The sequence below is a fragment of the Mastigoproctus giganteus genome, chromosome 4 (assembly GCF_048544385.1).
Source record: "Mastigoproctus giganteus isolate SK-2022 chromosome 4, ASM4854438v1, whole genome shotgun sequence".
Classification (NCBI taxonomy): Eukaryota; Metazoa; Arthropoda; class Arachnida; order Uropygi; family Thelyphonidae; genus Mastigoproctus; species Mastigoproctus giganteus.
The window spans coordinates 160473041-160489485 of NC_143578.1; the positions used below are offsets into that span (position 1 = coordinate 160473041).

The 16445-nt window shown below is 37.8% G+C and overlaps 1 protein-coding gene across 1 annotated transcript in view; it reads left to right on the top strand.

Moving 5' to 3' along the window:
• LOC150087145 (formin-binding protein 1-like) overlaps positions 1-15840 on the top strand; it is a 345740-nt gene extending 329900 nt beyond the window's left edge. The window contains exons 14-15 of the mRNA XM_090371850.1: positions 2107-2288; positions 15731-15840. Coding sequence (XP_090227976.1) covers positions 2107-2264 — 158 coding nt within the window. The 3' untranslated portion in view covers positions 2265-2288; positions 15731-15840. The remainder of the gene's footprint in view (positions 1-2106; positions 2289-15730) is intronic.
• The last annotated feature ends 605 nt before the right edge of the window (positions 15841-16445 follow it).

Sequence of the window (16445 nt, forward strand, 5' to 3'; positions counted from 1 at the left end):
AACTCTACAGTAACTTCATCTTCCCCTGGGGCTTTCTGATTCTTCATTTTCTTCAATGCATGTTCTACCTCATCAGGAAGAATATTGGGTATGTTGTATGTGTTGCTACTTTGCAATCCATCTTCCCCACTGCTGGCATCATTCCCCTGCTCCTTGTATAATTCTCTATAGTAGTCTTCTGCTATTTGAATTATGCCTTCTCTGCTGTTTATAAGTACACCATCGCTATTCTTCAGTTTCAGTATCATTTGTCTTTCTGTATTACTGCTCATGGCTGCTGATTTAAATCCTTTGTTTTCCCTTAATGCTTGTTCTACTTTTCTTGTGTTAAATCTTCCTATGTCCTCTCTGAGTCTCTTTCTAATGGCTTTGCATAACTCAGTATACTCAATTTTCTCCCTGTCAATGTTTTTCTTGCTTTTCATTTGTCGTCTTCGGTTCATCATGACAAGTGTTTCTTGACTAATTTTTTCTTCTTTGGATTTCTTTTTCCCTATAGGTTTCTTGGGCTTTATCACTTTCAAAAAGTTGTAATATTCCTCGTCGATATCTTGGTCCTCAGCAGTGTGCAGAAGCTCATACTTGTTCTTAAGTTCCAGTACATACTGCTTTTTCTCCTCTTCTGTTATCTCAAAGACCTTTGTATTATTTACTCGAGTCAGTTTTTTCCTTTCCTTTCCTACATCTATATCAAGTGTACATCTTACCATTCTGTGATCACTTCCAACATTTACCTTATTCAGGACGGTGACATCATTCACAATATATCTTCTATTAGTGAGGATGAAGTCGATTTCATTAGTAGTTAATCCATTTGGACTCTTCCATGTCCACTTTCTGTTCACCCTTTTCTTGAAAAAAGCAAAAAGTCAGTAGAAAGGAAAGAAAGACAGAAATGAGGGTTGAAACAGAAGAGGCTATTGCAAACTGTCAAACTCTCCTTAGCTCAGGGTTGACTGGTTTGCCAGACCCAGGTTTCAATCCTTTTTTGTGATCTCATTGCAGGTAGACATTATGGAAATCCAAACAAACCCAGTAATGAGATATTTCATGATATGTGAGATGCAAGATGGTGGTAAGCAAAGTAGACAGGGTCATGTTATGGCTTCTAAGTTTAATTAGTTTTTAAGTTAATTTTTAACTTAAAAACGTAAACTTATTGAAAAACGCTTGCTAATAGTAAACTTGCTAATAGTAAAAATGATGCTGTTTAGCCAACATTCTTAAATTTTATTATTCTTACCTATTCAAAACTAATTCTTTATGAAAATAAATGAGTGTCACAATAGCATTGGAATAACTCATATGGGAAAACATCACATTACTATTGAAGAAGTTCCACACTTTCCAAGATTAGTTGGGTTAAGTGAATATTGTCATTAGTATGGAGTTGCACTTTGAAACCAATTGCATCTTGAATCCTGGGTGCACTCTTACACACCAGAAAGCAAATATGCAAATTCAAACTGGTACCATGCAGGTTTGCTTTGACTGAAGAAAGCCTTGTGCCCAAACATCAGCCAGGAAAGTGTTATTTATTGCATTCTGGTATTGTAAAGGAGTGATTCTGGAACGTTATTTTACGAGAGGAGAAATAGTGGCAAGTGACAAATCCTGTGATGCACTTCTGAACCAATTAAACCAGCAATTTGAAATAAAATCATGCTTTCCTGTGCTCCATTATGTGCCTACAGTACGATAATGCCCATTCAACAGTGAATCAGCTACAAGAGCTGAAGCTTTTGAAACTTTTGAACTGCATAAGATTATTACCTTTGATGCACTAAGAGGATGTAACCTCTTAGTGCATCAAAAAAATCAAAAAGTGAAGACAGCAGTACAGAAATGGCTTCAACATCAACCACAAAACTTCTCAGGGAATCCTGGAATTGGCTCAGCATTGGAAGAATATATATATATATACATGCTTCCTCCAATACTGATTACATTGAAGATTAGCATGTATAGTTGAAATATAACTTTTATTTGATTTTGATTTGAATGACCTTTGTGTATTGTTTGGTTTAGGATTGTTACTCTGTTTTAATTTGATGTATTTTTTATTATTATAATAAAATTAAATTGATTTTTTAATGTAAATTATAGGTCAAAATGAAGGCTCCATAAATGTTTATGAAGGAGAAGAATTTGATGTTGTGGAACTTGATCAGGGTGATGGCTGGACAAGAGTGCGTAAAGGTGACTTCTCTGAAGGATTTGTTCCTACATCTTACATAGAATATTTTCTGTACAGTAACTGCTGAATCAACTGAGTGATTGAAATTAGTGTAAGTCACTAGACACTTATATTTTAATGTGGTTTAAAAAATTGACCTAGAGGTGTAAATCTAAATGACACAACCCTAGATAGCTCAAAGATTAAGCAGGCGCCTCCGTAGCCAGGTGGGTAGGAGCAGCAGTGCGTAGCACACACACTTCTTGATTAGACCGGGGTTCGAGCCCGTCACCACCAAATACGGAGGATGCGGAAAGGTCAGGAATGACCACTGCATATTCACGGAGCAATATGGCCTTAGTTGCTAATGCTCCTAAAAACCAAATAACAAACAAACAAAGATTAAGCACAGCAGAACTACAGTTTAAGGTGGAAACACACTATTATCACCTCACATCATTTCACTGTTTAGTGTAAACTGTGAAGTCGGTCATGGGAGATGCATTACTGTAACTTTATATATGTGCTGTTCTCTTTGGGGAAAGCTGAAGTGAAATTAATTGCCACAGTTCATCCTCTTCTTCAGATATTGAAGAAGATTTAGAAAATGCATGTGCTTTTCTTATAGCTGAGAAAACAAAAAAGAGTAAGCAATGGGTATGCGACATAAACTGAAGAGAACAGAAAGGGGCGAATTCCAAAATTTACTGCAGGACTTAGAAGAAGATGAAAATCGTTTTAAGATGTACTTACGGATGAATAAAGAAGAATTTAATTTCCTATATAATCTAATTAAGGATGGATACAAGGGCAAAATACACAATTTTGAAATTCAATCAGTGCTAAGGAAAAATTAGTTGTACATTTAAGGAAAGTTGAAATACTGTAAGTTTGATTTTGAATAAGGATTCTGTCAAAATACAAAATTTTTTTAAATTAAATTTAATAACAACAAAAAAACTACTTCTCAGTGCTAAAAATTGAACTTGTGTGAAATTGTTATGAGTTGTACAAATTGAAATGATCGACTCGTTCGTCCTCTAAATTTGTTAATTGTAATAGTTGGTCAATTTTTGAACGTCTTATGTGACTAGACATTTGCAGTGAGTATACCGAGTAGCTGGTCAAAGTGTAGGGTTCTTTTGGAATTAACAAATTTAGTCCTCTAAATTTGTTAACTGTAATACTGTTGGTCAATTTTTGAACGTCTTATGTGACTAGACATTTGCAATGAGTATACCGAGTAGCTGGTCAAAGTGTAGGGTTCTTTTGGAATAGGCACAGGAGCAACGTCCTTGATGTTGTTGTTGGTTTTCGGATATTCTTATTGTGCACTCAAAACAGCATTACTTACTTGTAATTTAATTTTATATTAGCATTTCATCCATTTTCCTCTTGAAATTTCTGTTTGAATAGAAAAATGTGACCTCCTGAAAACGTGATTCGGCCTTGCAGGCTGACTTGTTATCTTGTGAATACAGCCAATGACAACAGCGTGTCTCTGAGCAATAAACTAAATGTTAAATATAGCTCCCTCACTTTTGACGCTTGACATGTTTACAAGTGAGCTCCCATGAGGTGATAGTAGTGTGTTTCAACCTTTAGTACAATCTGCATTCATATATTGTCACGAGCCAGACATCATGACCACCTGCTTAATAGCATGTTGAGCCACCTTTCACCATGATTATCCTTGCACTCAGCATGGCATCAACTTCACAAGACCATGGAAGGCATCCACAAGTATCCTGGACCAGCTGGGCAGAAGAACGTTCCACTACATCCCACAAATGTTCGATGGGATTTATGTTGGGAGAATTTGGTAGCCAGGGAAGCACACGAAATGCTTGGACACAATCCTTGAACCATTCCTGCACAATTCAGGCCTTGTGACCCAGAGCATACTATTGTTGATCACTGGATACACAGTCATCAGGTAAGGAAAAACACTTTGTCCAAAACAATACTGAGGTAGGATCTGGCAGCGAGGGTATGTTCATTGAGGATGAAGGGGACCCAGTTATGCCCATGTAAACATCCTCCAAACCATGATACCACCATTACTGGCCTGTTTTCGTCCATCTATGCAATCTTGTTGCAGCCTTCATCTGCTCGCTATCAAATATGCACCCATCCATCAGAATGATGCAGCCCAGGCAACTCTTTCAGTTGTCCACTGTCTTGGAATGGTGTTTCTGTGCCCATTTCAGACAAAGGTGTTGTCATTCAACATGTGCATGTGAATAGGTTGCCTACTCTATAGATTTATATGCAAGAGCATTTTCTGGATACTTGGAAATATTTTTCTCTGCTCCCTGGTTGTAGTCTGCCATTAATTGAGGGATCGTTGAGCTGTCTGTTGTCCCGGGCAGCACATGCCAACTGGCTTTTACCTTGATTGTCAATCAGCAGTGGTCTCATGTTGGGTGGTTGTGTGCTTCTCTTCAGACCATTCCTGCCACACTTTCACTACAGCTGCACTTGATCAGCTGACAGTGGCTGAGATGTTGACCCTCACTTTCCTATGCCACAAATCATTCCCCACAATTATTGTATCTATCTCTCCCTGAATTATTACCACTATGCAGTATTGATTGATTTAATACATACAGAAGTATTAGAGAAAATGCCTTGTGCATCAGGAACCATATCATTAAAACATTCTTGTATCCATTGAATAAACAAAATAAAATTTTTAATGAACTGTACAAAATGGTAAATGATAAATACAATGAAAACAAGACCAAAAAAAAAAAAAAAAAAAACATTTTAAAATATAAAAAATAAAGTAGCCTTTGAGATTGGCACTTTCTCAACTCAAAAATATACAACACAATATCATTTCGAACAGCATGCAGTCTCAGGATGAATGAACAGAAATCATCATATGCAAGAAAACCAAGCAGCAGCAGCAGCAGAAAGGGGGAGCCTAAATATTAAGCATTCTGGCAATGCAAGATGATGAGTATTAATAATATTATATGGAGCATGTCAACACTCAGTGGGGATGGATGTAATTTTTATTGCATCCTCTTTATTGCAATTGATATTGGGTCAAGAAGTAAAAATATAAGCTAGCCATGAGCATAGTTGGAATTGTGTGAAAGGCCACTAATTATTGTCATTCTGGGGTGGGGGGGATTTCCATGCTGCTCACACCAGTAGTGGTCAGCAAATGCAGATAGCAGAAAACTAATACTGTTTCATTTCACACTGTGAGTGTAGTTTTCTGTGTATTAATTGTTGTTTTCAGTATTTATTAATGATATTGATTAAGGCATATTTGGCTTAATGTCTAAATTTGCAGGTGAAGATAGGGTGGCATTAATAACGGTAATCAGAGTATGCTACTGCAACAAGAACTGGAAAAATTAGGCAAATGGATTTAGAAGTGTAAATTGAATTTAAATTGATAAATGGAAGTACTGCATATGGGTAGAAGAAATCCCAGATTAATGTACCAACTGGCAGGTAATTGTGCAGTCAGGCATGAAGATAGGCTAAACAGAGAGGATAGGCTTCCAAGGTTACTAATTGGGTTTTATCAGTGCTATACAGGCATTTTGCCAGCAAGGATAAGGAGGTAATTATTCCATTGTACAAAGCAGTGGTTAGGCCACATCTTGATTTCACAGTCTCATCACAGTCCCTCAAAGCAGCAACACCATGTGACCTGTGCACTGGTGTGTTGTCCTGAATAATCAGCAGCACACCCCTGGAAAGTTTTCCACAGCGTTAGCATTAGTATTAGCATTAGCATTAGCATTAGTAGAGGCATACGATGCAAGAAAGCAAGCTTATTCAGCATCAGCCCAAAAAAAAAAAAAAAAAACCCTCTCCCATTTCACCCCTCCGTTCGTTCGAAATACCTGTCCAGTTGAGCTTTAAATTTGTTTAGGCTATCAACTTCAACAACAAGTGATGGAAGTCGGTTCCACCAACCAACCACCCGCTGGCCCAAGGCAAATTTCCGCACATCTATCCGACATCCGTCCTTCCTCAATTTGAATTTATGCCCTCTGAGGTGATTATTCTGAGAAAGATGAAGAATCCCATTGGCATTGAGCATGCTCAAACCATTCAAGGCCTTATACACCTCTATCAGATCACCTCGCCGGTGCCTAGTCTCCAGACTCTGTAATTTGCAAAACTTAAGCCTTTCTTCGTAAGAGCAACCCTTTGTTCCATTTACTAATCTTGTTGCCCTTCTCTGTACCCGTTCCAGCAGCTCTACATCCTTCTTGAAATGAGGCCTCCAGACCTGTATACAGTACTCAAGATGTGGCCTAACCATTGCCTTATACAAGGGAATAATCACCTCCTTATCCCTGCTAGAAAAATTCCTGTATATCATTGACAAGACACCATGAGCTACTCTTGCAGCTCGTCTGCACTGCTCAGAGAACTTCATATCTCCCTGCACAATTACCCCCAGGTCCTTTTCATTCTCCACCACTGTCAGTGTGGTACCGCAGAGTTGATACGTTGCTCTGGGGTTACTGTTTCCCATATGCAGTACTTTACATTTGTCAATGTTAAACTTCATTTGCCACCTCTCAGCCCATCTGTTCAACCTTTCCAGATCCTGTTGCAGCAGCATAGCGTCAGTAGTGTCCTTGACGACCCTGCCAACCTTTGTATCATCTGCAAACTTGGACATTAAACTTGATATCCCATCATCAATATCATTCATAAACACCGAAAACAACAACGGACCCAACACTGAACCTTGAGGAACTCCACTAATAACATTAGTCCACGTTGAGCAGTGTCCATTGATTACCACTCTCTGTCTTCTGCCACTCAACCATCCTCTTATCCATAGCAGCAATTTGCCTCCAATGCCACACTGCTCCAATTTGTGCAGCAGTCTTCCATGTGCAACAGTATCAAAAGCCTTTCTAAGATCCAAATATATAATATCAAAGTTATTCCCTGCATCCAGTTCTTTTGTGACTACATCATAGTATCCAATCAAATTGGTCAGGCAAGACCTGCCCTTAACAAAACCATGCTGCGTCTGAGCTATAACTGAATTCTTGTCTAGATGATCCTGCAGTGCTTCTTTAACCAGTGCCTCCATTAATTTACCTGGAACAGAAGTTAAACTAACAGGTCTATAATTACTTGTGTCAGCCTTTGATCCTCCTTTGTGAATTGGGGTTACATTTGCACATCTCCAGTCTATGGGTACCTCCCCTGAGTCCAAAGAAGCTCTCATAATTATGGCTAGGGGTTTGCATACTTCCTTTGCTGCCTCCTTTAATTACACAGTCACGTGTACCACTGTTTTTTTTTTTATGTGATTTTATGTTTTTTTATTTTTTTTTATGCGTTTTTCTTTTATGTGACATCCCTTAGGTTGTACAGTATGGATGCAGACTCTCAGTGACTATATGCTTGTGTTCCAAGTAGTAAATGTACAAAATTCCCTCAGCATCCCAAAAAATGGTGGGCATAATCATGCCAGCTGAAGGTAATGTCCAGATTTTTTTGGATGGGGGTAGTTCTTCCTTTGTATTGCTTCCATTGCATTTATTCTTTCTTGGTCTCAGAATCCCAGTTATGAACCCATGTTTCATCACCTTTAATTCTGGAGATGGAAGTTTCAGGATCCCTTCCATAAAGCTCTAAATTCTCCTCAGAACACTATACTCTGAATTGCATCTGCACGGGGGTTAGAAATCTGGGAACCAACCTTGCACTGACCTTAGTCATACCCATATATTCATGGAGGATGGTTATAGCTGTTCCCTCAGATATTGTCTCCAAATGCTGCAAATTGCAGCATCTGGAGACCAGGCACCTGCAAGGTGATCTGATTTGAGCTGTATAAGGCCTTGAATGCCGATGGTCAGATTATGCACCTGAGGAAGCATGGAAGCATAAAATCAAATTGAGGAAAGACAGTTGTAGAATAGATGTGCAGAAAATTGCTTTTAGCCAATCTGTTTTAGCCAAATCATCCATCTGTTCTTATGTAAGTTGACAGATTAAATAAATTCAAAGCAAAACTAGACAAATTTTTGAATGGATAGGTAAAATGGGAAGGTGGTTTTTTTTTTTTTTTTTTTTTGTTGTTGCAGTAAAAGAAGAAGAAAGAAGCTTTCTTTCTTAATTATCTCTCTTAATCTTGCTAATGTCACATTTCTAGAGATATGTGACACATTTAAATGTCTACCACTCAGTACAGGGTTTGCACAACTTGTCATATTTCTGGAGTTGCCCCTGTCACAGGTCTTCCTGCACATGAATCACATGATGGATGGGTAGAGTGTCTTCAGCAGACACTCTACCCATCCATCTTGAATTGTATTGACAAGAATTTCACCTGGTACTGTGAAGGTGCACTGCTCCCATACATGGCCACCAACCTTTAATGAAAGACCTTTGGCCCATTCCCTTCTTTGGTGAAAAACTTGATTAGCATTAGCAAAGGCACATGATGCAAGAAAGCAAGCTTATATAGCATCAGCCAAAAAAAAAAAAAAACCCCTTATTTCACCCATCCACTCACTCCAAATGTTTGTCAAGTTCTGCCTTGAATCTATTTAAGCTATCAACTTCTATAACGACAGATGAAAGTTTGTTCCAGCAATCAACCACCCGCTGGCTAAAGTTAAACTTCCGCACATCTATCCTACAACCGTCTTTCCTCAATTTGAATTTATGCCCTCTCAGGCAATTATTCTGAGCAAGAGGAAGAATCCCATCAGCATTCAGCATGCTCATACCATTCAAGGCTTTATACACCTCAATGAGAATGACCTTTGAAATCACCTCGCAGGTGCCTAGTCTCCAGACACTGTAATTTGCAAAACTTAAGCCTCTCTTGGTAAGAGAGTCCCCTCATTCCCCTCACCAATCTTGTTGCCCTTCTCTGTACACACTCAAGCAAATCTACATCCTTCGTAAAATGAGGCCTCCACACCTGTACACAGTACTCAAGGCGTAGCCTGACCATTGCCTTATACAAGGGAATAATCACCTCCTTATCCCTGCTAGAAAAATTCCTGTATATTATTGAAATGACACCAAGCTACTCTTGCAGACCATCTGCACTGCTCGGTAAACTTCATATCTGCCTGCACAATTACCCCCCCCCCTGGTCCTTTTCATTTTCTACCAATGTCAGTGTAACACCACAGAGTTGATACGTTATTCTGGGGTTGCTGCTTCCCATATGTAGTACTTTACATTTGTCAATGTTAAACTTCATTTGCCACCTCTCAGCCCATCTGCTCAAATCTTCTAGATCCTGTTGCAGCAGTGTACTGTCATTAGTGTCATTAACAACCCTGCCAACTTTTGTTTCATCTACAAACTTGGACATTAAGCCTGATTCACCATCATCAATATCATTTATAAATACAGAAAACAACAATGGACCCAACACGTAACCCTGAGGGACCCACTAATAACATTAGTTCCCGAAGAGCAGTGTCCACTGATTACCACTGTCTTCTCCCACTCAACCATCCCTTTATCCATAAGAGCAATTTGCCTCCAATGCCACACTGCTCCAATTTGTGCAGCAATCTTCCATGTGCAACAGTATCAAAGCCCTTTCTAAGATCCAAATACATCAAAGTTATTCTTTGCATCCAGTTCTTTTGTGATTGAATCGTAGTATCCAATGAAATTAGTCAGACAAGGCTTCCCCTTAACAAACCCATGCTGTGTCCGAGCTATAACTGAAGTCTTGTCTAGATGATCCTGCAGTGCTTCTTTAGCCAGTGCCTCCATTAATTTCCCTGGAACAGAAGTTAAACTAACAGGTCTGTAATTACCTATGTCTCACTTTGATCCTCCTTTGTGGATTGGGGTCACATTTGCACATCTCCAGTCCATGGGTACCTCCCCTGAGTTCCAAAGAAGCTCTAATAATTATGGCTAAGGGCTTGGTTACTTCCTTTGCCACCTCTAATATAACTGGATAGAATCCATCCACCCCAGGTGCCTTTCTTATGTTTATCTTCAACAATTTCTCCTCCATTTTATCTCAGTTATTACAAGATTATCTAGCTTACTGGCAGAGTTTAATACACCTCTGGCATTCCCCTCCCTGAATAACTCCTCATGTGTAAATGTAGATGCAAAATATTCATTTAGTTTGTTAGCTACCTGAGCAGGATCATCAATAGTTGAACCATCGCTATCAGAACCTTCTAGAGTTTACATAAGTAAAGAACTCTTTCCCTCCTTTTTCTCGTAATCTGCCTTCGTCTGCCTAACCTCCTTTGTAACTTGGTTACAGACCAGCTTATATCTATTATAGGCTTCTTCGTCACCTGTTATTTTATTTGTATCCCATGCATTTTTCTTCTCTGTCGCATGTCTAATTAGTTCATGTGACATCTATTTAGGCCTAAATGAACGATATTTCTGAGTTAATATGAAAAGCCTAGTAGCTTCCAATATTAATGCTTTGAATGCTTTCTATTTTGAATTTGCTGTTGGTAACATCTTTAGTTGGTCCCACCGTATAGAATTTAAATACCGTCTCAGACAACCGTAGTCACCTTTATGAAAGCAAAAACCCTTCCCTTTGCCCTTGATGGTAGTTACCTCTTTGAGCAAATCCCATTTCAGCACACTGATCATTGCCATCTAGTGGTTCCTTTATCTCCAGATTCTTAATGCATGAAGAATCACTACTGATAATCAGATCAAGAATATTACTCCATCTAGTTGTCTCCCGAACATGCTGCTGTAGAAAACAATCATCCAATAAATCCACAAAAGCCTTGCTTTTGTGTGAGTGACCACCCACAAATTCAGTCAATCTTTGGGAAATTAAAATTCCCCATTATAAAGCACTCTGATTTACTGGCCCACTCTATTTCTCTGCACAATTGCTCATTATACTCATCAGATTCATCAGGCCTATAACACACTCCTACTCTCAATTTTGATCTCCCAATGCTTATGTCACACCAAACAGACTCAGCATTGCATTGTCCACCAACATTAATTGGATGCACTTCCTTGGATTTTGTGTTTTTTAACTAACAGCATAACTCCTCCTCCCTTCCTGTCCTTTCTGTACACATTGTACTCCAAAATTCCATTTCTGCACTCAGAGGCGGATTTAACGGTGGGCGCACGCCCTGGGAACCGACTTCTGAAGGGCCCACGCAAAACCCCAACAAATTAGTTGAACTAATATGTTCAACTATTAGTTCAAAACTTTGTGATTATTATTATGCTATTTTTAATCATATTCAAATTTTATTGGAAATAAAACATTAATAGTACATAATATTTTTTATTTATTTAAAAAAATGGTTAACATGTGTATTTATTTTCCCTGTCTCTCTCTCTCTTTTTTTAAGGGCCCCAATATTTTCTTCTGCGCCTGGGGCCTCAACCAACCTTAATCCGCTACTGTCTGCACTGCTTATGTCTGTGTGACACCACATCTCTGATATCCCAACAATATCTGCCTTTGATGTCTTGACTAGCACTCCAAGCTCATCAAATTTATTAACTATACTTCTAGCGTTGGTGTACATGCAAGGATAAATGGACCTGTTTCTACTCTTTGTTATCCTAACACAGCCTGTATATTTACTTTTCCACTATAACTCCCAATCAATTGCATTTCAATAGAAGCAGTGCAAGAATCACTTTCACCTCTGTCATCGGCTACTGTTAATCTATTAGTCCGTGTATCCCTCAAGCTAGCAGTTTTCCGACCCACCTAACTCTGCCTCAATAGCATCAGCAAATATTCTTGCATCCTTTCTATTTAAGTGTATCACATCCTTGTAGAAGCAGTCTCTCCTGTTAACAAGCACAGACCAGGCTGAGAAAAATTCTACTCCTTGAGCCTTGCACAATCTCTCCAGAGCCAAATTGATCGACAAGGCTCTCATCATATACTCCTTCCTATCGTGTCTGGGCAGAATTGCAGACACTTTCAAATTCAATTCTAACTCGCAGTTTTTTTTCAGCATTGACCTGTACTTGTTAAGTAATTTTGCCGGTCTCCTACTCTTAATATCATTAGTGCCAACGTGTACAACAATATCACCTTTTGTGCCCTTAAAAGATGATATCTGCTCTACAATGTCATTAGCCTTTGCACCTGTCAGACATTCCTTGGTCCTGTTCCACTATCTTTTTGCACAATATGTTCCCCCTTTCCCTGACAGTAGAGTCACCGACAACAACTAGTTCCTTTGAAACCAGCGCATTCTGCCTTGGGGATTGCTGCTGTGTTGCGTGATGCTCAAGTGCAAGCTCTGGCATTGATTTAGGCAGCTGAGAGCTTGATGGGCCCCTCAATTTAAAGCCTTCGAGGGATCCACCCTGTCCTTCAAGCTCTCATATAGGCCCATAACGCTGAGTTGGCACCTGATTTCCTGACACTCCTTACATCGTGCACACACAAAGACGGGACATGATATTCCCCTTGGCAATATCATGTCCTGTTCCTGATTGCTCCACAAAAATCAAACAAGCAGTACATTTCAATAGATGTGATTCAGAGGACAACCGCCCAACTCAGTTCTGCCCTTAGCCACAGCACTCCAATCAGTTTGAGCCTTTTGCTTTGCTGCTCTGGTCTGAGTCATGATTTCTATTCATTTTCGAATTCAAAATATAACCCTAAATTTATATCCCAATGTGGATATAAGTATGTATGTATTTTGGTATCGAATATTATCTCCGATTTATGTTATATGACTTTCTTATCTCCTGTCAAGTTATAAGTATTAATTTATAATGTTACATTTGTAAAACTAGGTTGTTATATGTATTTAGTTAAAAAAGTACAATTTAATTGACAATGAAATTTAATAAGATTAGTAAATTTTACTGATTAATTGATACTACTATGCTTGCTATCTTGTTTTACATTAAACCTTACGCTATCTAGTTCGTGGTATATGTTTTATCGTATAACAATGGCGGAAAGTTACGAACGGTAAATCTACGGACACCAGTATTAATTACTTTCAAAATCACGCTATCTAAATTCAAAATAAATCATAGAGCTTGGCTAGGTCTATAAACTACTTATAGAAAATAATTTAATATAACAAATAAGTCAATAAAACTGCTAAATATAATTAAAAACTTAGCATTCAAGGGAGCTACAAAACTTGTCCAACATGTGGATTAGATACCCTTACCCACAGAGTAGTAAGATACAGAGTGCCCTTTGGGGACTAGTGTTATTAGTGGAATCCCCCAGGCTTCAGTGCTGGTGCCACTGTTTTATATTTTTATTAATGATGCTGATGAAGGTATGTCAGGCTTAATGTCTAAACTAAGATGCTGCAACAAGATGTAGAAAAATTAGGCAGATGGGCTGAGAAGTAGCAGTAAGCTTATAAACATCAACAAATGCAAGGTACTACATATGGGCAACAAAAGCCCCAGATTAACATACCAACTGTGCTTTGAGGTTCACCTCGGTACGTGTCTCTTGATAGGAGAACCGTCGTGGCTTGGGACAGGAGTTGGGGGTAGGGGAGCCTTTGTTCTCCTGCCCCCTGACTGCTAAATGCCAGGTGCTGGCTTATAACATACAACAAAACACACATTAATTAACACATAAAGATACAAACATTTCATTAGATCTTTTTTTTATATATATATAAATGCTGGCCTTGGCACTTTGCCATTAGATGACTCAGCGGCATATAGGGGAAACCCTGGTTATTTCCTTTACATACAAGAATACTTTGAATACCAACTGTGTGGTGCTATACTCGGTAGTGGAAAATGAAAAAAGACTTGGGGAGAATTGTGCAGTGAGATGTGAAGTTCTGTGAACAGTGCAGACAGTCTACCAGGACTATTCCTGGAGTTTTATCAATGATATACAGAAACTTTGCTATCAGGGATAAGGGAGTGATTATTCCATTATTCAAGGTGATAGGCTACATCTTGAGTACTGTACAGGTCTGGAGCCCTCATTTTACGAAGGGTGTTCTTACCAAGAAAGGCTTTATTTCTGCAAATTGCAGAATCTGGGGACTAAGCATCTATGAGATTATCTGATTGAGGTGTTTAAGGCTTTGAATGGACTGTGCAAGCTCAGTGCTGATAGCATTCTTCAAATTGAGAAGGATAGTTGAGAGATATTCGAAAGTTTACCTTCAACAAGCAGGTGGTTAATTTTGAGAATAAGCTTCCATCTGATTTTGGGGAAATGGGTAGTTTGAATAAATTAATGGATAACTAAACAAACTATTGGAAAGTTGACAGGGTTTTTTTTTTTTTTTTTGGCTGACGCTTTATAAGCTTCCTTTCTTTCTTCCATCATTTGTCGTTACTAATACCATTTGCAAAGCAAATTAGTTATACAAACCAAACTCACCTTAGATAATCTGCTGTTGTTACATGAAGTAGGATGGAAGAATAATTTTGAAGCTTAAGCGGTTTTGAATAATTTAGAATTTAAAAGTAAGTTAATTGGTAAGGATATGTAATTAAAATATGCTCAAGGAAGTAGAAGTGCACAACTTTGTCCCTGGTTGTCACTGAAGAATTAATTAAAAACTTTAAAATATGAAACCGGTGAAGCCAAAAGTCATAAATGACTGACTTTCATTTTTTAACGTCATCAGTTGGCAATACTAGAGTGAGAAGAGAACTTCTATGTTCCCGTGATGCTCTTTGTGACATGCGGGAATCTTAAGTGCATGAGATTTCAGACCGGGGAGAGGTTGGAGGGTTAAAACACGCACTCTCTTCTCACTTTAGTATCGCCAACTGATGGCATTTAAAAAAAATGAAAGTCAGTCGTTTATGACTTTTGGCTTCACCGGTTTACTATTTTAAAGTTTTTAATTAATTCTTCAGTGACAACCAGGGACAAAGTTGTGCACTTCTACTTTCTTGAGCATATTTTAATTCCGTTTTTAATTAACTTACCAATTAACTTACTTTTAAATTCTAAATTATTCAAAACTGCTTAAGCCTCAAAATTATTCTTCATGTAACAACAGCAGATTATCTAAGGTGAGTACCGTTTATTAAGCTTTGCTATTCGAACTTGAGTCCAATCATATCAGTACTTTAAGAAATTCTATAACTTATCTAATTATACAAAGTATAAAAGTAACAGTATGGTTGCCATATACTGATAATTGTAAAATTATTGCGCTTAAAGACAGCTGTATTGATCAGTGTTCCAATCTCTACGTATTTCATAGAAGTGGAAATGATCCATATGGCTTCAAAATGGTATGGTTACTGCAGTTGAACTTGACAGGACATTCACAATCTTCCTAAAACTGTTACACCATTATATTATCTATGAACAAAATATTTAATAGATGATAGTCTGTAATATTTTTAACAGCATAATTTTTAGTTTAATTACAGCAGCCTGTAACTAAATTTTCAAAATTTTATTTCAAAGTTTATTTTATACTAAACTGTCAAAAATTACTTTATCAGTTTTGCTAAACATAAATGCATGAAAATCAGAAAAATTTCATCTTAAATTCCCAAAATTTATTTTTTTTAAAACTATTTTCTGATTATTCTACTTTCATCTGACAGTGATGTAATTTTAACCTTTTTTCCCCCTAGATATTGTTCAAAATCCAGTGAAGCTAATAATTGTACAGTTTGCAGTGCAGGACCTTTAATCAAGTGCATTTTGCTGATTGAACCTTTCCTATTCTCTCTCTCTCTCTCTCCCCCCCTCCCTCCCTCCCTCCCTCCTCTGTGTGCAGTTAGGAATGATTGTATTCAGAAATATTTGGATGTTATAATGAAATGATATTTATTTAAAAAAAAAAAAAAAAAAAAAATAGCCAAAGGAAAGGCCAACAGATCCAATTACAGGTACATATTACAATCTGTGCTTTGCTCTTATATTTACTTCTCAGGAATTAGTTGTTATTGCAGAGTTTACACACACACACACACACAGTTTGTCAATTAAAAGGCACTGGGTCACTTTAATGTTTTAGGTTTAGGGTGTTTGCCATGTTTTTGCTGTATTTGAACTAAAATCTCCAAATGTGATGTTAAAATTTTATATTTCATATTTTACAGTTTCTAAATTGAAATTTTGTCTAATCAGCAGCTTTTTCTCATCTCAATGGGAAGGTTGTTTCCCCACCCTTTGTGGGGAACAATAATGTTTTTAGGCTAAAAACAAATAATGTTTTTAGGCTAAAAACAAATAATGTTTTTTGCCTAAAAACATTATTTGCTTACTTCTGTAATAAACCATTTTATTGGAAGAATAAAATGACAATGTTGTATGTGATAATTTTCGTCATTATACGTTTAGCTC